The following is a 19,889-nucleotide window of genomic DNA, read 5'->3' as shown; positions in this document are numbered from 1 at the left end:
GAGTCGTTAGCGAAAGGAAGAATGACTTTTGTCGTCCCTTTGTGTCGCCAGAGTTTCGTAATTTCCGTAATTAAATTCGAATTTTAAAATTCCGCTCGTTTAAAAAGAAACACGAGTCATTACGCGCTCTTTTAATTGTAATTCACTATTTTTACATTCAAAATTAGAAGAAAATATGTAAAATGAGAGTAACGTCATTAATTTCAAAAAAATATACGAAATTCTTCTTTCGCTCTCTCTTATTCTCTTCGGTGTTTAAATAAGTCGAATTTTCCAGCCGTAAAATTTTTCTAATTTCCTCTCCTTCGCGAAAACAGGGTCGACTTAATAGTCTTTAAACATTATTCAAAGTTTATTACTACTTTACCAAATATCCTTCGAAGTACAGACAGACGGACGGACGAGGCGACAGAATTTCAAAATGGTTCGTTAACGGAAATGAATTTTGTATGAAATTTGATCGATCCAAAGAAGCTATTAGGAAACTTTTAAAATAAATCTTAAATTTTATCCAATTAGAATGCATTTTTAATGAAAAATTTTAAATTTTATTACGAATTTTCCTGGACAAAATCAAAAATAATGAAATAAAAGGCGTAATTTTCTTTATTTTTTATAGATTAAAAATTTATTTGTATTTTTTACTTGATTTAATTTAACGTTTTATTCTGGCGATAATCAATAACTAACGAGACAATTTCATTTCTTTTTATAAAATAATCAATTTAATAAATATTTTATAATTCATTATCTATATAAAAAACGTCGAAAGATTAATATTTTAAAGCTTTATTTCTTCTCTTCTCCTAACGATTCTTCATTTTTGTGCGGAGACGTGGCTTAAACGCGCACAAATTTGCAGTTTTCGGCTTTAAAAACGCTTTTAAAATAAAAAAAAGATCCGTAAAAATTAAACGGAGTGGTGTTTATATCGTAATAGTCACAAAGATTTATTAAAATTTCTTACGAGTGTCCAGCTTTCGACTCTTCAAACTTAAGATTCATCACGACTTTAAGTGTCAAATCTTTCGCATTTTAATCTAAAAGAAGTTTTTAATATCAAAAAAGGCATTAATTTATATTGAAAATTTGAAAAAATCAGTATTAAGAAGCTTATAAAGAGGACGAAGAAACGATAACTTATAACCTCGAGCATCCTTCCAATAAACTTCTCTACTTTAATTGCCTTAATTTTTTTAAAGATAAGCATTAAATAACCGCTTTCTTCTTTTGTTAACCGTTTGACTATTTGAAGAATTTTAATTTAAAGACGTAAATTTTGTCAAAATCTTAACAAAAAAGTATTTTCAATTAAGTAAGTTAGAAGTTAGTTAAACGAAAGCGCTTAATATTTTTCAAATCGTCGGACGGTTGGCCAAATGATATTTTCTTTTCCGTTCGAAAATAGAAAATAAGGCGCGCGTGCGGAGTTTAATTAAGGATATTGGTAAAATCATAATCAGAAGGAAGAAAATTAGATGTAACTTCTTTTTAAAAGAACGTTTGTGGCGGTAAATTATCTAAATGTAAATAACGTTTTCTTTTCTTTCTCCAATGAAATGATTTAACTTTTCTAAACTAATTAAGCTTTAAACGTTAAATATCACTGGAGGACCTAAAGAGAAATAGGAGCATCTTCCGAGATCGTCCTCTCCAAGCTTCCGAAGATCGATCGTTCGATGCCAATTCTTGCCACCGCGTTAAAAACTTTCTATTCGAAATAAATATATTTTAATTAAAGTTTTAAGCTACGTTATTCCGTCTTTCGTTCCTTTAAGCATTATTAAGTGGCTTTAACGAATATTTTCGAGTTCGCATATTTAAACGAAGAAAAGTCGTGGCGTTCCCGCAAAATATGAAATAATTTGTCCACAAATTGTTTTAAAATACGTACAGTACAAATCGTAATTTAATTAATTGAAAAAAAAAACATTAATTATATCGCAATTAATTGTTTTATTCGTAAACCGGACAATTCTAAGACGGTTTTGGTAAGCGTAAACGATGTCCGGTGTTTGCGACTGGCGTTAATGATCTTAAAATCGTTTTATTTTTGATATTTCGTTGATATTTTGTGAAAATTTCTTAAGTTTTGTATAATACCCTGGCGCGTATAAACGTAAATAACTAGTCGTTTAATTACGTTATATTCTAGCTCTTATAATATCAATAAATATGCTCTAACTGATCGGTCTCGTCCTCTAAATCCCCATCTTCTTCCGCCTGAAGATGTTTGGGATTTAGAAGAATGCTTCGGCAAACTTCTGGAAAGATGCTTCTCTCGGAAGATCTCATTCTCGTTAATGCCAAAAATTTTCTTTTGGAAGACGACGGTTGAGATTTAGGAAGATAAAAGATGCTTCGACCACGATTCTATTAATTACTGCGCCAAGAATTACGTAAGTTTCTCGGCGGATCTTTCTCCAAAGCGGCGCAAATATAAATTTGTCATCTCTCTTCCCTCGCCCGACTCCTCTTACCGGACAAAACTCTAATAAAAAGAAAAATTAGACGTTTCGGTCGGTCGTGGGTTAAGAGGTTTATCGACCACGCTAATTGCAATTAACCATTCAAAATTTATTTAATAAAATCGGTTATATCCGACTAATGCGAAAAAATCCAAAAAATAAACATTAAAAGAAAGAAAATTGATATTATTTACCATCCAGACCGACAGACTAACTACGATTTTTGTTACAAAACTTATGTTTTCTTATCGAATTACCGAAGAGATAAATTCGAGTAAACTTCAAATTAGGGAAACCTTTGGGACGATAATCCTCCGATAAAACATTTCGCTTAGATTTTTTTTATTAACTGTTCGTACCGCGATAAATTACTTTTAAATCGCGTTCGAAATTGTCCTTTAAAATCGCCCAATGGATTTTTTATATGCGAATGCATTTATTTTGCCGGATTAAAAGATTAAACTAAAATTTTAAATAATTTCTACTGATTAAAGAGAATTGGTCGCCGCCGGGACGAAGGAGACTCACTCGAGGTACGAAAATTTACACCTTCCCGAAATTATCATGGAAAAGGGGAGGATTTCGGCTTCTCGAACGAAAAGGATGTTTTAATTACTTTCTCGGCAAATTTCCTTTTAAAATAGACAAATTATTTCGTTTTCTCGTTCGTACATTACGTAACGCAACATTTTCCATTTTTCGACTCCTCCCTTCCTCTAGTTAAAAGCCAAACACGCCCGCGGGAGGATGTGACGTGGCAAAAAACGACCCCGGACTTCCGTCGGGCTCGGCGTTTAAATGGACATTAAGATTAAATTACAAAATTTAATTTTAAACTCTTCGTAATTAATAAAAAATTAATGCGCCCGAGAAAATATTTTGTAGATTTTTATCAATTTTAATGAAAGAAAATTCGATTTATTTTTAGAAAAAAATTTTAAAGAGATTTAATATTTCATCGGCTTCTTTACTAATAAAAGAACGATTTTACTTTCATATTATATTCGATGGAAGAAGAATTTTTTATTTGTTTAATTTACGAATGCGCCGGAACATTTTTTCGTAATTAATTTTAAAGACTATTTAAACTAAATTTTAGACCACGCGATTCTATTTAACTTTAAAACACTTTCCGTGTCGTGACGTAATAACTACTTTTTACAAAACGAAATTTTAACCCGAAAGCGTAACGTTCGTTTTCGTCTCGCCGTCCGATGTTTGTTTTTGACCGAGCTAAAATTCTAGATAATTCTAGAAAAACTTTTAATAACAACTGTACAATTATTTCTGGAATTTCCGGAGTATTCCGACGTAACTAAAATAGGTCTACACGTAAAATCTCACAAATTTTAATGCCGAATTTATGTCGTAGGTGGAGAGAAGTCGCGATTAAAAATTTTTTTTCCTATTAATTAAGGACGGTGTGCGAATTACCGGCCAACCGACGCGATATTTTATTATTGGAAGAAGAGTAAACGCTGGCTAATAGACGAAACGACAGAAACGTGCGATAAACGAGTAACTTAAACGCGTTACAAACAACGACATTAAGAGAATTTGTCTCCGATAAAAAGTAATAATGGAAATTATTCTCAATAAGACGATAGAATTCGCCAAAGAATTTGTTTTTCGGTAAGAAGAATCTATTGTTTTTACACTTAAGTAATTGCCAGAAGAATAAATTTGTCGGAGCAACAAAGAAAATCATTTTCTAGATGCACTCCCGTGTATCATTTTCCAGTAGAAACCCAGCGCGGGCATCGTTTCTTCTCTAGCGCAATACGCGATTTATCGATCGACCAAAATTCTTTCTCTTCTAGGGGCTATTCGTAAATTACGTCCGCATTTTCCTCCAAATTTTTACTCTCCCTTCCCCTCTCGTCCCAGTTTCTTCGAGCTTACTCCATCCCCTCACCTCTTCGGACGTCCGACAGATAGCCCTTAAAATCTTTATCTCTTCACCGACGATGGATACCGTCGGTAGAAATTCTGTTATAAATATAATTAAATGCGCAAACTGTATAAAATTTAACGAAATAGACGGACGTCGATCGAATTTCAAATTCCTCTCGTCCGACTCGTCGTAACCCCCTCCATCCCAGCGTGGACGTCGATTACCGACGGCTCCCTTATAAAATAAAAGTATACTAAGAACCTTTCGTTTCCTCCGCTTTACACTTCGCTACGAATCCGTATTACGCGAATTAAACCGTAGCTCGTATCAGATTCGTCGGAAAAATTAATGGTCGGCTCTTAAAGCGCGCTTAAAGCAATTTCACGCCACTTAATCGCCTGGGTCTTAAAGGAAGGAGCGAAGAATCGTCGCCTTCGAAGGGTACGGCTTACTCGGCAACGGAAGGGAAAATCTCTCTCCGAAATGAATCTTTGGTGGGGAAAACGGCGATAAGAGCGGAAACAAAGGCCGCGATAATAAAAAAATAAAATAAAATAATAAAAGGGAAGATAGAAAAAGCAATTTGTGAGGTAAGCGGCGCAATCCGTCCACCGTCGTTATCGCGAGGACCACCTTTCGAGTAATTGCGCTAAGAAAGTAATCGTTGGTTTTATCGCGTGGGAAGTCGGAAGCCCGGCGCTCCCGTCGGCTTCCGTTTCTCGATCCCCTATCGCCATCTCGGAACATTTTCCGGAACTAAAGACGACCGACGTTTCGCTATCGCCTTAACGCTATATCGGGGTGGACGGTAAGACCGAGGTGGAGGAGTTGTCTTATCGGAATTTGCAGAGAAAGTTTTGCAGAAAATAACCGGGAGACGGAAGGAGTACGAGTCGGAAGTAAAACTTTAACTTCCGACTTCCGATTTCTCGGTACGGTGTTACGGATATTGCGGCTGCCGTAACGCGATAAGACGAACGGTTTTCTACTTATCACGCTGGGCGAAACGCGGAAAAAGAAATTAAATAAAACCCGCCGAAACCATAAATTACATCGAAGTTCGAAAGATTAAAAAAGAAAAGTAAAGCGGGATTCGGTTCACTCAATATCGGGGTAAGACCCGGAGATAATTAATCCAAACGACGTAAAAGACGTTACATCGAGTTTGGCCGAAGAGATAGTAGCGCCATCTGACGTGTCGAAATGTGGTTAAAGAGTCGCCACACTAGCGCCGTAACTCGTGTGACGTAATAAAAAAGGAATAAAAATATATCAAACTAATCAACTTTCCGAGGAAATAAATTGGACCGAACGTTTTAATTATTATACGAAAAGCGTATATAGGCCTAAAAGGTGTTTAAACGCCGTACGTCTAATAAACATACGTCCTTATTCTAGGAATTAGGAAATTTACACTTAACGCGGTACGTCGATATCCTCAATTTAAAATAAAAACCCGAGAGGGGAAGCCCCTAAACGCGAATAATCGAGAAAAGTACGAAACGTTCCCCCCCCGTAATTTACTTTTTACTCGACAGATGGCGATAGAGCGGCGCTTCCGAGACCGGAAGCGCCACGAAAAATAATTAGCGGAAAATACGACAAATTTTAATAGGAAAAGTACGGGTGTTGATGCGAATTACGTAAAACGACGACAATAGGAGAGAATAGGTGGTTATAACGAGAGAAAAAAGTAGTTTAGTAATGGGAACCACCCTAGGGTCGTTCGGGCGCATTGGTAATTAATGAATAACGCTTCGATTAACAATTAAACGAACGACGGTTTCTTTGTTAAAAACAGATTTACTGCGGAAAACATCGAATTTCTCGTTACTGGCCGTAAATGAGCCCTTCTATTTTTGATAAGTAACGAGTTTAGGCATAGGTATTCCAGTCTTTATCCCCTCTTGGGGCCTTTGGACGAGTTCAAATATATTTGTCACCGTTCGATCCGGTTCCGGCGTAGGAAATTCGGCACTACGGACGGCGTGTAGCGCGATACGGGCTTTAAATAATATAAATTAATGCGGAAGGGGCCCGGCGCTATCGGTGGTAGAAAAGTTTCGTGTAGAAATTAAATAGTTAAGGGAATTTCTCCCCGCCACTACGCCACACTATAAAGTAATAACTAATTGTAGGCAGCGCGACTTCTCACATAGACAGAATCACAATGAACCGTTTTGTCGATCGGTCCGGATAAATAGTCGTTGTAAGAGAACAACGAATCTTTCACACTATTATCAACAGGTATGACCGTAACCCATCTCTAAGATATAATGCGCTCGTTTGTGAATGGAAAACGTAAAGACAAAGATAACTTTCACCCTATTTAAATCAATTCGTATCGTTTAGAAATTCCTCCTAACGCATTTTTTTCATTTTTGGGGCTAGTTTAATTGGAAATTCTTACCTTTTCCGTTTATTTTCAATCCCGCGTGTGCAGAAACAGATTTTATTGTTTCGACTTCCGGTTAACTTTGACCGGAACGTGTTAATTGTCCATATTTTGCGTCCATTGTGGAAAAATGTCGGCGCGTGGGATCTTTTATGCTCAACTTCCGAACGAAGAACGGGAAGAATGCGATAATAACGAACGAAGTACAGACACCCGGATGGACCGACTAAAATTTACATATTTTCGTGCAAAGTTACTTCGGGAGGAGAGAAAATACCCAGGCCTTTTCCACGCCCGAGCATTTTAAGTACTCGACAATAGAAAAAAATTAAAGTCGAAATATTAAATTATACTTTTATTCTTTCTCGTTAACGATAAATGAGTAATCGGAATAACATTTCGTGTCTTTTTTCCGACGTAAGAGAAACCGAGACACTTCTTATTGTGCGCGATAGGATGTTCGCTAGTAATTAGAATAGATGTTATCTTTTCGAACATTTTTTCCACTAATTAGAGCTCTAATCTGGCAGAAAAATTCGACAAACGTCATTAGTGATATAGATAGTCGGTGGCATATGGAAGCCACGCAAATTATTTATAAGGGCAATATCAAAAATACACCGCTACGCTACTTACAAACACTAAAATTTACATCTTTCTACTGCAGGAAATTAGTTCTATTCGTAGTTCGTGCGCTCCGTAATTATTTTATACACTTTATATATTGTTCGAATAATTGTAGCGACTCGTAGCTTACACCACACTCGTCTTCTTTTTAAGTAAGGTACACAAATTACACTTAGTTATATAGGAGTGAGTCGTACTCGAACCCGTTTGGAAACGGAAAAATTTTGCCGGTTAAAGCGAAAGAAGTAGAGAAGGACGGGCCATAGGAGAGTACGATGATAAGTATTGTTTACAAACACGAGAACTTCGAAATTACAAACCGGTGTGAAATTGGAATAAACGTAACGTAACAATTAAACGATGTCGTTATATTCTTCGATAAAGTAACCACCGGGCGCATCGAACGCATCTCGTTAGTTTTGGCATTTGTGACGTAATTGGGGGAAACCGCCAAGCAACGACGCGACACGAATATCGTGACGAAGGAGGAACGAGCGACATAATTCGATCCCGACTCAAGAAAGTTACGAAGCGCGACACGTAATTATCGTAGTCGAAGTTTTAAATAGTCCGGTGACGTCGAATGCCCCGTATTCTCCGTTGGAAACAGATAAATAAACAATGAAATTTCGTAGCCCGTTATTAATTAATCGAGTCGATAATCGAATGCGACAAAAACGATTAAAATAAGACGAAATTGGAGGAATCGGCTAAATAAATTTGGTCTTTTCCTTCGGATTCTTACAATTTTACCTTGGCAAATAAAAACATTTGACCTTTTTTTCCTTTTCACGGTGTTCTGAAAACGAAGAAAACTTAAAAAAGTTGATTTCTATTTTATTACACGGCACTTTTTCGCCAAATTCTCACTTTTTTCCGTATCACCCGCGGGATTTTTCCCGCAGTCACGAAACGTTCGACTCGTTTCTGGGTAGCCATTTTCTCCACTTTTTCTGGTTAATACAATGACGTAACTATTATATCGACCCGAATTAAGGCAGAGTTCGAGTGACGTCACCGGATTTTTACGCCAAACTTATTTGTAGGGCGTTTATCCAACGTTTATTAATTTAATACCGTAGAGGAGGGAGGGATTTTGGCGCCAAACACGCACTGGATTAGGGAATTCGGACGGAGAAAGAAATTCCGGACGAGGATAAAAGTCGCTCTTTCACTTCTCGCTCGACGGCCGTATCGAAGGGGGAGGGAAACACTTGGACTTTCGTCACACGTCGTAAGCTCCGTTATTGGGATTCTAGGACAAGCAGATCGTTCACCGGAAATTCTAGGTCAAACAATGATAGAAATTCAATGGCGACTTTCCTCTACGCGTGCGTTTCTTCCAACCTTTATCGTTATGGAAACGACCGACCGCGAACGAAAACCCCGCACCGCGATTCCGACATCGAAAGGTTCTTCCTCTTCGGGCGGAGGAAAATCCTCCGTTTTCCTCCTTCCGAGGCGTAATTCGACCTTTTTCCAAGGACAAAGTAAATTTCGACGACACAAATCGCTGCTTCCACTTCTCACTTCGCCACGTTTCCCCGTATCGTGCCACCGAGTGCAACAACCCGATTAATTGCCGTACGCGCCGGGCATTAACTACTCGAAATACCCTCGGGCCGTTTCCGATAACGCTTCCCGCCGACGGGATAAATCGTAACAAAATACGAGTTACGCGTAACTGGCCCGGCTCCCCGCCGGTACCCACCCTCTTTCTCTCTCCCCCCTCACGCCACCGGCAGTAAAATCCTTAACGGAAAGGAAATTTTGTATAATTTGGGTTTGTGGCCGGTAAGAGGAAGCGAGAAAAGGCGGTTTACGCCGTAAACGGGTAGGTTAATAGAAACGTAAACTGCGGGACGATGGCGGGTGTAGGGCGTCTCGTCCAGACATTGTTAGGGTACGAAACGGAGATCCGTTTGAGCACGCCGGCGATAGAGCGAAACAACACTTTTATTGTCCGCTTTACGTCCTTACATCCAGACGAATGCTCCGAATCCGTCGACGAAAACCCTACTTTCGAGCGCGTGGCGTAACGGATCCGGAATCAGAAAAAGGATATCGAGTTACGACTTATCGTCGCAAAACAATACGTAACCGCCGTCTCCGATTAAAACGCTCTCGGCAAAGCGTAACGTCGATCCGGTTACGCGCGTCAATAGGATTCGTTCCGAAAATTCGAATTATAAAGTTTTTAAATCGTTGTCGGACGTCGGTACGAGAGTCGTGGCCGTTACGCCGTTACTTTCGACACCCGAGATTTAGTAAAGGAAGCGATTTCCGCTCGTATCGATATTTAGAGTTTAAGTTTGCAAACTGTTTAGGATCACGCGCCATTTTACACCGAGAAGAGTCGAATTTTCGACGGCGGCAATTTCTAAATTTACGAATGGAATTATTTCTTATTTGCCCGACTCAAAATTCAAATTAAGTAAGACAATTTTCCTGGATCGTTGGACGCTTGGAGCGGAATAAAAGAAAGATGGAAATTACGGCTATCTCCGCCAAACATTACGTCTTTCGTGTTTAATGGAGGTAGATCCGTACTCGAACCGTTTTATAGTCGTAGACAACGTCCGAGAATTAACGGAAATGAAGACGTAAGAAGGAAAACTTCCAGGCTAGAGAAATTCTTAGACGAAGTTTTAATTTCGTCCGGCCATCCGTCTAATTACCAAACACCGGGACGATTCTTCTTCCGATTTCGACTAGTTGGATCTCCTTCTACGCAAATTTCTTCTTTCGACTTTCCGTAGGTGTAGACTAGGTCGTATGTAAATTCCCGTTTGTCAAAGACCTCCAACTGTAAAACGGGAGATTAAAATCGCAGATAATCGCTGGGTAATCATTTAGAGCGAAATTTCCGAGTGAAAGCTCAACAAAAGAAGGAAAAACAAAAATTACGTAGGCGAGACCGTTTCTTGTTTAGTTTTTCGTTAACCCCGGGCGTATCCGAGTATTAATACGTCTTTAATCTCGGCGCGCCATCGCTTCTCGCCCGCGGCTCGTCGGTGGAAGAAAGAGCCGAGAAAGAATACGTTTTTGCGCGCCCGTAACCTTCTAGCAACGCGCGCCGAGTATACAATTTGCCCACATTACGCGGGAGTCGTCTCGAGCGTAACTGTCTTTTCTAAATGCCTTATTCCCGTTACGCGTATAAAATATAGTTTTTGCGCCGCGTCGGTAGTGTTTTTTCGATAGCGTCGACCCTGATCGTATTTAAAATAACCTCATCAATATTCGGTACTTAATGTTTATGAGGAAATCCTCATAGGCCGGCAGAAGAAACGGCCATTTTTCGCTTCCATTTTAAAGTCGCGCCGAAAACTTAACAAATAAATTATACTTCTCGTTTGGCCACAGAATAACGCAAAGGGAATGGCGAAACGCCACGTATTCGATTCCCTACTTGTTGGGTTTTTATGTACTTATTTACCAATAAAGTTAACTCTTTCGGTCCCCACCAAACAAAAACAAAACATCGCCATCTTTTACAACGTTACAATAAATTTATGCTAACCTGTATGTAATTTTCCCTATATAGTTGTAACACGAGAGTCGAAAAGGGACGTAATTGTCCGAAATGCGTACTCGAAGAAATAAAAGCTAGTCCAGTAATAAAAGTCTAGCCGAAAAGAAAAGCCACCTTAGCGCTGGTATAATTTAAAAACGAAAAGGTCGCGCGATGGCTCCTAGTCGGCCACGCGCCACGCCGCTTGGACTAATTATATATCTTCTTATCGAAAATCGTGTCGAGTAATTTAATTTCTCGAATTACGATACGGAATTCGGCGATTCGTAAAGAGGTGGCACCGGGAAAATTCTTACGCGATAGGAAATTAGTATTTTATAAAACGCGCAACGACAGTAACGCAATCCGTGCGCAATTTAAACGAAATTCGTCTTCTCCCAGTCCCATTCCTTCTTTTAAATTCGAACACCGGTGGGTTCGATTTCCCCCGGACGTTTCGGGCGGAGATGCGAAACGACAATAGAACGAATGTTTGTATCGGGTCTCCGACAATCGAAATTCCAAAATATATTTACGGTTACATTTATATAAGCAGATACGATGCGAATCTTTACTTCTTCCCGTCGACGAAGATTTGGACCCTTTCGTCTCCGCGGGTGGAAAGAGCTTACGTTGGATAACGTAAGCTAACGCTTATAAATATAATACAGAAGATCCAAAAGCGACTCCGTAAATATCCATTTATTTCCAGAGGATTGCGATAAAGCGATTGGAAAGGGTGGGAGCCACCACCGCACCTAGTCGTCCCGGCCAATAATTAAAATAAAACTGGGCCTACGTGGCGGCCACGTGACCGGGGTATATTTTAGGGGCGCGGAAGCCCGCCACCTTACGGATACTTCGGGAAAATTTTGCCAGTAAAACGGCGCCGAACAATTAATAAGTAGTATTTAAACCTCGAGGTAACGGCCAATTATTATCGCAAATTTGATAAATAACTATCTAAACAAATAATAATTATTCGCTTCCTCTGCGCCGTCGTTTAAACAACTCCGCGCAAAAGTGGAAATTCAAAAAAGGTCAATTCAATATCCAGTTCGACCTTAGGAAGTGTTCTTTAAACGTTTCTCTACTTCAATAAATGTCGTCACTGGCCAATTTATCTCTAATTATCATTTCGGACCAATAAAAATCGTTTTTAAATTAAAAAACTCTATTGCGACAGGTGTATTGACTTTTCGTATTTAACATAGATTATTATTATTAGAGGGCGAGCGATAGTAAAGCCAGATAATTCCCTCTTATTTTCAATTTCGAAACGAAAAACACTTTTCTTACGAGTATTGCCATTGCGTCATCGACCACCAATGTAAATATTCGATTATTTTTACGTGTCCGCGAATAGATTAGCGTTAAGGATGTAGCCACCAATAAACGGACGGAAAATGCAATTACGTCGTCGCCCGGGCCACACCGCACTCGGAATAATTAAGTCGCGTAATTAGTCACACGTAATCGATCGTCCGACCAATCGGACGATGGCAGAGGCCGGCGTAGTACCGGAAGTGACGAGTAGAATTTGGACTAGTTTTCTTAGAATTAATTCCGTAATCGCGCGAAGATAAGGGTAGAAGTATTAGAAGAGAGACCACCGCTAATCCTTCGACGTCTGCCATCCGGTGGTTACCGGGACCGTGCTCTGTTAGCGGATGCGACGTCAAACGTCCCCCCCTCTAAATAGACCATTTCCATCCGGGATCGTCGGTGGCCGGCGGTGACGTCCGCGCCATTAAGCCTCCGACGTCACCGCTTCTCGCCCGTTACGTAAACTCGGTAACGGAAGCGGAGAAGGATCCGATAACGATGTTTAGCAACGTTTACGATTTATGTAAACTCGGAGAGGGGGCAGTTAGGTTTTAGGAAGCGGCGGTCACCGTGGAAGAAAGGAAGGACGGAATAAGGAAGGTAGAGAAGGAAAGCACCTGTTGGAGATGGGAGGTCCCGGCCGGGTTGTCTTTGACAGGTGCCTCCCAGCGGCGACACCAATTATTCGTACGATACGACGATTAAAAACTGCATTACCTACGTTCGGTGTCGCTTTTTGCATAAAATTAACCGCGGAAGTAACCGGTGTGACGTGGAAATGTTAATTTTTTTCCTGGTAAACGGAGGGGGAAGATCCGTCGGTTCCGGGACCGGCGTTTCCGGTTAAGGGAGGCCGAGTCTTCCTAATCCGGTTCGGTACCGGATTTCCGAGAGGCGACGGCGCCACTCGACGGTCAGAAAGGAAAAAAATAAAACACTACACGAACGCAATTTTGTGGATAACCGCGAAGTTCCTGGCCGAAAATATCAGATTTCGTCATTCCGAATTGCTATTTTAACCGGTTCGTGTTCGTCTTTGTAATTTGCAAAAGTTTATTAACGAAGGGTTTAATGTTCTACCGACGCGTATCCGCCAGAAAGACGGAACATTTACGGGTTAGGCCACCTTTCACCCCGATAACCCGTTTGATTTATTTACTTTTACAACGAAAAAGCGAGTTTCGCCTCGGGCGCGCGCAAGGAGATAAAGAAAGAGTCCGGAGTATGGTAAATGGTAGAATCATTTTATTGCTGTACAAAAAATATACTAAGATTTGAATCGATACAGAACGAGCGATCGGGACGACCGCTTGGCACGTGGTCAAACCACATATTGAGCGGAGTGGAAGGAGGTGGTTCCACCGAGGTTGTCCTATATTCTCTAATATATATCTAAGAACTATATACACTAATTATGTATACAAAACACTCTACGTGTGCCTATATTCGATAATAACTCTTTGGAAAATGCCATCGTTACGACGTGTCCGAATAGATGGAAGAGTGGAGCCAAGTACGGAAGACTGGTGTTTATATCCCGACTCGGGACGGTCCTTTGGTGGATTTACGTAGAAGGAGACGTCTTCTACCGTCGTGAGTCCTCCCGCTCCCTTACTCCAGCACCGGGATGGACTTGGTGGGCGACAGCAGCAGCTGCGGGGCGAAAGGCGAGAAGGGGGGACCCAGATAGGGCGCGAAGCCCAGCTCCGGACAGGGAGACGGAAACTGGAAGTGGCCGGCGGAGAAACGTGGACTGCGCAGTCCGAACGGATTCCACAACGGCAGAGTCATGATGGGGGTCTTGTTCTGGCCCAGGAAGGGGCTGGCGAAGGTGACGATGGGCGTCTGAAGAGAAGGAGGAAAGACCGAGGAGGAAGAGGTGGGGCCCAGAAGGGAAGAGGACCCGACCGACGACAGGGGAGGAGGTTTGCACTTGGATTTGGAGCCCGAAGACGAGACGGAGGGAGCCGGAGAGGGGCAGGAATCGCTGTCGCCGTCCGTCTTGGGGCGCTTGCTGGAACTGCAAGTGGAAGTGGGACTGGCGGGAAGCGATTCGTCGTCCGCCAGCGCCCTCTTGAGCTCTCTGCTCTTGAGCGGGGATTCCGGAGAACCCTTGTCGTCCGCGGTGGGCGTTTCGGGCGAAGCCAGGGGCTGTCGAGTCAGAACGAAAGCGTCACCGGGATGCGTTCGCTGATAGACCCCTCCCGTCTTGCTGATGCTCTCCATTTTGACGTGGAAGGGGATCTTGTTTTCCATTTTGACGATTTCCGGAAAGCTGACGAATCGGTAGACGAACTTCTGTCCCAAGACCTTCTTGATAATGTTTTTGTCGTAGTAATACCTGAGGGCGCGACTCAGTTTGTCGTAGTTCATGTTGAGCTTGTTCTTTCTCAGGCCCCACAACCGGGCCACTTCCTCGGCGTTGATCAGCTTGAACTCTCCTTCGCTGTTGGTCCACGTGATGATGTGATTGTACTGGTTGCTGAGCAGAAGCTCCAGCAGAAACTGCCACAGGGTGATGTTGGTCTCCATACCTGAAAATGAAAGCGGAGACGAATTTAGCACTCCGGATGGGACATTCATCGATCGACGGGAAGTCGTAACGCGTGTCCGGTAAATAGAATCGGGGATTAAATTCAGTTACAGGAAGACCTTCGCGCCGCCGTTTCTATATATCCGCATTATATGTAAATACTCTCGTCGATAACAGATGTACGGGCACATCCGGCGCCGCGCGGAAATTCTTTCCACCACCGGAAATCACCGCTGACCCACATTCCCGCCGGCAAAACCTGGCTTCTCATACTCTTTCCCCGGCGGCCCGCAGCCCGATTCCCAGCGGCACTCGGCTCTCGGCAGCCGGAAGCGCTAGAGTTGGCGGGTCACAAGGCGCCGCGACTCGTCCCGCGCTCGAAGGTCGACTCGACCCAGCGCGCGTTACGCCGAGCCGGAAGAGGAAATAGTTATCGCGACCTTCGAGGTCATCCGATCCACGAAACAGCTTCGGGCACCCTCCTCTCGCCTCGACTAACCTCGGCTCCGGAGCTTCGATTCTCGTCGTCTTTTCTTCGAATCGGGCCGAGATCCGGATGAAACTCGAATTTAGACGGCACAGGGGGCCAATTAGCACATTTTCGAAACTCTCGGTCTTAGTTGGAGCCACCGACTCCGAAACAGAAAAGAAAAGTAAGAGAGTCGCACCGTCTTTCGTCGGCCGCCATTCGGCGGGGACGTCGCGTGGCGGCCAGAGGGACGAAGCGACCGCCCGGCGCCCGACCGCTCTTCTTCGCATCCGGGTCACGGCCGGGTCACTCGGGCAAAATCGGATGTGGAGGGGAGGAGGCGCCGCCTCTTGGCGGAAAAACTCGATCGTTCGCCTTTCGCAAAAGTAGCGGAGAAAATATTTACGGCGCGCGGTTTCGCAACCGCCGCTCCGTCATCTGTCGCATCCGGTTTGTGTTTTCTTCCGTCGCGGCCCGCCGAGCGCCGGAAGTGGAGAAGGCGGGGAGATACGACACCCCCACGGCAGGTTGCGGAGACAGAAGAGCAAAAGGTTCTTACCGTTTGAAGTCAGAGGCGTTCCATGGGCGGGAGGCGCGTCGTCTGGGATTATCTGGAAGATAAGAAAGCAAAATTAAAACGGGAGTTGCGGGGATAAACGGCGAACGGAGGTCGAGTGTGTCTATTTACAGTGTTATGCAAAGCGGCCAATGGCGGGAGGAGAGAAAAAGAGCCAAACAAACGGCGCTTTGAGAGCGACGACAAGTAGCGCTATCTGGCCGCCGTCGTAACTGTCGAGTTGCAAAACACGTCCGAACCTCTAAACAAGATGTCGTCCTTCGCCGTCAATAGTTTAATTGCCGTCGGTGACGGAAGAAGGCCCCAACCCTTTAACTCGCTCACCCCCGTTTAATTGGCCGTAATGCGGCTATTCCCGGAAATGGCTCATTTCGCCTCCATTACGACTTCTCTTTCGTGTGAAGAGCGGGACGGCCGCCCCGCTCGGCCAATTACACCCCCGAGAAAAGCGGCCCGCCCGCCCCCGCGCCGCGACGGGCCACGCAGCACGCAACGCAACATTCGCATCGCGCGCGGTGGGCGTCCGTCTCGCGCACCGGATTTCCATTGTCGCTCTTCCCGCCACCCGGACGATCCGACGCTACTACTGCGCCGGGAGAGAAACAGGATGTCTGCCTCTGCAATTAATTTATCCAAACCGGAAGCCGTCCCGATGGGGAAGTTTAAAACTAAAGGATGTTCAATCTGTGCCGTTAATTCACCCCGGTCCGGGCAAACCGGACAGAGGGACGTTAACGTCACCATTTCCTCAATCGCTCGCTCCGCATCTATTGGATTACGTCGCGCTTTTCTTACGCGCGCGCGCGCTGGCCACCGGCGAAAAAGTGTCCGGAGCGTCAGGCCCGACAACGCAAACCGCTGGCCCCTCCAGTTATTGCTTTCGCCCGCGCGCGAGAAGCAAGAAATCTTCGTTACCCGAGTCGAGGTTTAATTCGTCTCCCGTCGCACGCGCGGGCCTCTTCCCTCTTCTGATTAGCGATTTAACCAGCGCCAACAGACCTTTTACTCGGCGACTCCTCGGGCGGAACGGGCCTTCCGTTTCCGGTCGGCAAAGATCCAAAATCGCGCGCGCATCTGCTGGCGGATGCGCCAGTTAAGGTCCAAGTGGGAGAAACGCCTTTACGAGAAACGGAAAAAAGCGGCCGAGGGGAAGTCGAAGTTTCTTCGGTAGGCGAGTGTGACGTCAGAGCACGTCACCGCCGTCGGAGGCCTCTCGGTGGGCCAAGATCCGTGTCAAGGACCTTCCACACAACCGTCGCGGGGGTCGTTCAACCTGAGCGTGTTTATAAACTTGGAAGCGAGGTTGGCGCTCGAATCGCGGAATAACTAATTAAAATCGGACGTTTCCCCGTCGCTCCCGAAAGTACGCCGACATCCAGAGATCGTGTGACAATTGCGGTTCGTCGCACCGCGGGTTGTTGGCCCAAATTCGCTTCCTCGTCCGCCGCGGGAAGGGCCCCGGGCCTTCCCGCGCCGGTCGTTGGCGGGCCCGCCGACAGAGGGCATTTTCCCTTCCGGCCGCCAATCTACTTCCGAAGAAGACAGACGCTCGGCGCGGCGCGCCACGGCGTCGGTCAGTTCGAACGATAGAAACGCGAGGAAACGGGAGACGAATTACCTTTAAACAGACGGCTGTTAATTCGAAACCGGTCGGCCAAGTTCAAGGTACGAACCGCGCGTCGTCGGCCCGACGTTCCAAATTCCGTCCTGCGCCGGCGCGGCGCGGCGCGACCACGGAGGCGAGAGTCCCGGATCCGAAAGAGGACCCGGGACGAGTGTGTCGACCTCGGGACGACGCACCGCCGGTGACACAGATACGAAGAGGACGCGCGCGACGGAGACCGCGGCGCGGCGTCCAGGCAGGACGAAAAAGCGGCAGGCAGAAGACGTCGACTGACCTAGAGCGCTCGTCCCACATTTCTAGCCACTGTGCAACCCAAATTGTTTCCAGCGTTTTTCTCCGGCAACGGCGCGCGAGCGAGCGGAACGGCGCCAAGCACCGTTGATTTCAATGCCAGGCGACGACAAGGTGAACGCCCAAGTTCGTTCGACCGACGGCGCCGATCTATCCCGCTCCGGCGCGCGCTCGGCCCGGCGCCGAGCCCGATAACTGCGCAGAAAGCGGACGGCGCTTTCCGGGAAGGGAAGAGCGGCGCCCGCCGGACGGCCGACGGCGACGCGCGGCGGTTGCAGCGCCGAAATACTTACGGAGCGAGAATCCCGGGAGCTTCGATGCCGGGGAGAAACCAGCGCTGGCGCATTTGTCGCAGTCAGACGAACAAATAGACCTTTGACAGTCGCGGCTCCGAGTCCATTCTAGCACGTGCCTTCGCCAGTCTCCTGGTCTTTAGAAACTGGTCGTCTCTCATTGGCTACCGCTCGGAGCACGTGCTAACGGTGACGTCGGTGAACGGGAATCAGCGCGCGACGGTGACGTCAAAATGCCACTCTTACCGGGAACTCGACCTCTACTTTCCGCGCGCGCGAGTTTCGCCGGCCCGGTTTTAGGGCGAAAACCCCGCTAATTCGGCGGACCGTTCCGGAGAGGGTTCGGGCCGCGCGGTTCGGCGTACGCGGGCCGACTCCAGAGACGGTGCGGCGGACGAGGGGTAGAGGCGGGCCGAGAGAAATTTCGGGAAAAAATTTCTCTCGGCGCGCGAGGAAAGTCGACGGACGGGAGCCAAAGACCCGGGGGAAAGAGAAAATCGGGCACGCCGGTGGGTGGGAGAACGACCGGCGGTGGCGGTCGCGCCGGCGCGCCGCGGACGGAGCCGCGGCTTCGGAACGCATCAAGGTCAGTATCGCCGGAGGAAGCGGCGATGATACCAATTAAGGTCATCGCAATTTAGGCGAGACGGAGAAGTAGAGCGCGAGCTTCGTTTCCGCCACTTGGACTTTCAAAAACGCATCTTGTCCGCGCGGCCGAAGAAAGGTGGGCCCGCGCGCCGGGTCGGCGGGCCCGGCCTTCTGTCGGACGGCCAGCGCGCGGCGCCACCGCCGAGCAGAGGGTGGGTGTCGCATCCGGGTCGGAGTCGGTGGGCGTAGGCTCCCCGGCCGGATGTCCGCTGCCTCGATTGAAACCGGCTCTTTAAACGCTTCCGTTAGCGTCGTTTTACATAAAGCCCGGCGTAATCGATTCGGAACGGCGCCCACCCTCTCCTTCCGTCGGCGCCCGCCGCCGCGCCGCTCCGTCTAAGATCAAGACGGAAACGACGGTGCGGTCGCCGCTTCCGTTTATTTACCTTTTTGCCCGGGAAATTCGAACCCGGTCCCTCGGCTTCCGGCGCGCGGAACCCCTCCGAGAGCCGAAAATTGGCTCGACCCAGCTCTTTTTTCCTTCGCCATCCGGAGGTCTCGTCCTTCCCGTCGGCGAAGGGCGAAGAACAGACGGAAATCCGTCGGTCACCCGGAAGTGGTAATCTCGGTGGCGAGATCGACACCCCACGCGCCTGCGCCCGTGGAAATTACAAACGTACGTGTCGTTGGCGTTTAACGTGTAAATATTCCGGCGAATCAATAAACAGATTTGTATCGATTATGTAAACGGGAAGGTAAAAAGCACGGCGCTCCGATACGAAAATTACCGATTACGCGATTTGCGGAAAAGCGGGACCCGAAAGGGTCGGACGGGACGAAAAAGTTCTCCCGTACGCAGCCAACAACAACGACGACGTTTGTCGTTTACGTGTTCTTTTCGACGTTCGTCTATTATTAACCGGGCGAGAATCTCGGAGAAAGAATTCCGGTAGACATCGAACTCATTCGATACAGAAAAACTTGCCTCGATCCGTCTATAATTAAGCAGCGCAGAAAAAAGAAGAGTGCAATTGTCTTCTTCGGGTGTTTCCTACGGATATTTGGGCCATCCGACGAAGGTTAGGGCACGACACCTCCGAGCCGAGATGTCTTTTTTGCGCCGCAAACTCCGACCACTCTATTAGATTTTAGTGGCTAATTATCCGCACGACGTCGGCAATTTATAATTATACCAGTAATTTTGCGTAACAGAAAGCGTAGGACACGTAACTCCGCCAATAAATTGGAAAATCTGGCAAATTTACGCGGGGTCGAAGACGAATTTATATT

General features: G+C 45.6%; 1 protein-coding gene and 1 long non-coding RNA gene across 4 annotated transcripts; both read right to left on the bottom strand.

Moving 5' to 3' along the window:
- Positions 1–766: 766 nt before the first annotated feature.
- LOC111621309 lies at positions 767–6,909 on the bottom strand. 2 transcript variants are annotated; one of them, XR_002756049.1, is made up of 3 exons: positions 6,773–6,909; positions 968–1,040; positions 767–880 (listed from the first exon to the last, which is right to left on the bottom strand). It is a non-coding gene; the product is annotated as an uncharacterized LOC111621309 (long non-coding RNA). The 2 variants fall into 2 exon arrangements; XR_002756048.1 differs by lacking the exon at positions 6,773–6,909 and adding an exon at positions 1,148–1,357.
- A 6,538-nt stretch (positions 6,910–13,447) lies between these two features.
- On the bottom strand, positions 13,448–18,378 carry LOC111621332 (ETS domain-containing protein Elk-3-like). Of its 2 annotated transcripts, none has more exons than XM_023363429.1 (3): positions 18,012–18,378; positions 15,786–15,837; positions 13,448–14,758 (listed from the first exon to the last, which is right to left on the bottom strand). In XM_023363429.1, the coding sequence occupies exon 3, from the start codon at positions 14,754–14,756 to the stop codon at positions 13,836–13,838; it is 921 nt and encodes a 306-aa protein (XP_023219197.1). In that variant the 5' UTR covers positions 14,757–14,758; positions 15,786–15,837; positions 18,012–18,378; the 3' UTR covers positions 13,448–13,835. The 2 variants fall into 2 exon arrangements, with proteins under 2 accessions (XP_023219197.1, XP_023219198.1); XM_023363430.1 differs by lacking the exon at positions 18,012–18,378 and adding an exon at positions 15,915–16,231.
- Between the last annotated feature and the right edge of the window lie 1,511 nt (positions 18,379–19,889).

Source organism: Centruroides sculpturatus, unplaced genomic scaffold (genome assembly GCF_000671375.1).
Source record: "Centruroides sculpturatus isolate CEXI.00-Female unplaced genomic scaffold, Cexi_2.0 scaffold98, whole genome shotgun sequence".
Classification (NCBI taxonomy): domain Eukaryota; kingdom Metazoa; phylum Arthropoda; class Arachnida; order Scorpiones; family Buthidae; genus Centruroides; species Centruroides sculpturatus.
The sequence above is the reverse complement of the archived record's forward strand: the minus strand, read 5'-3'. Positions and strand labels throughout refer to the sequence as shown.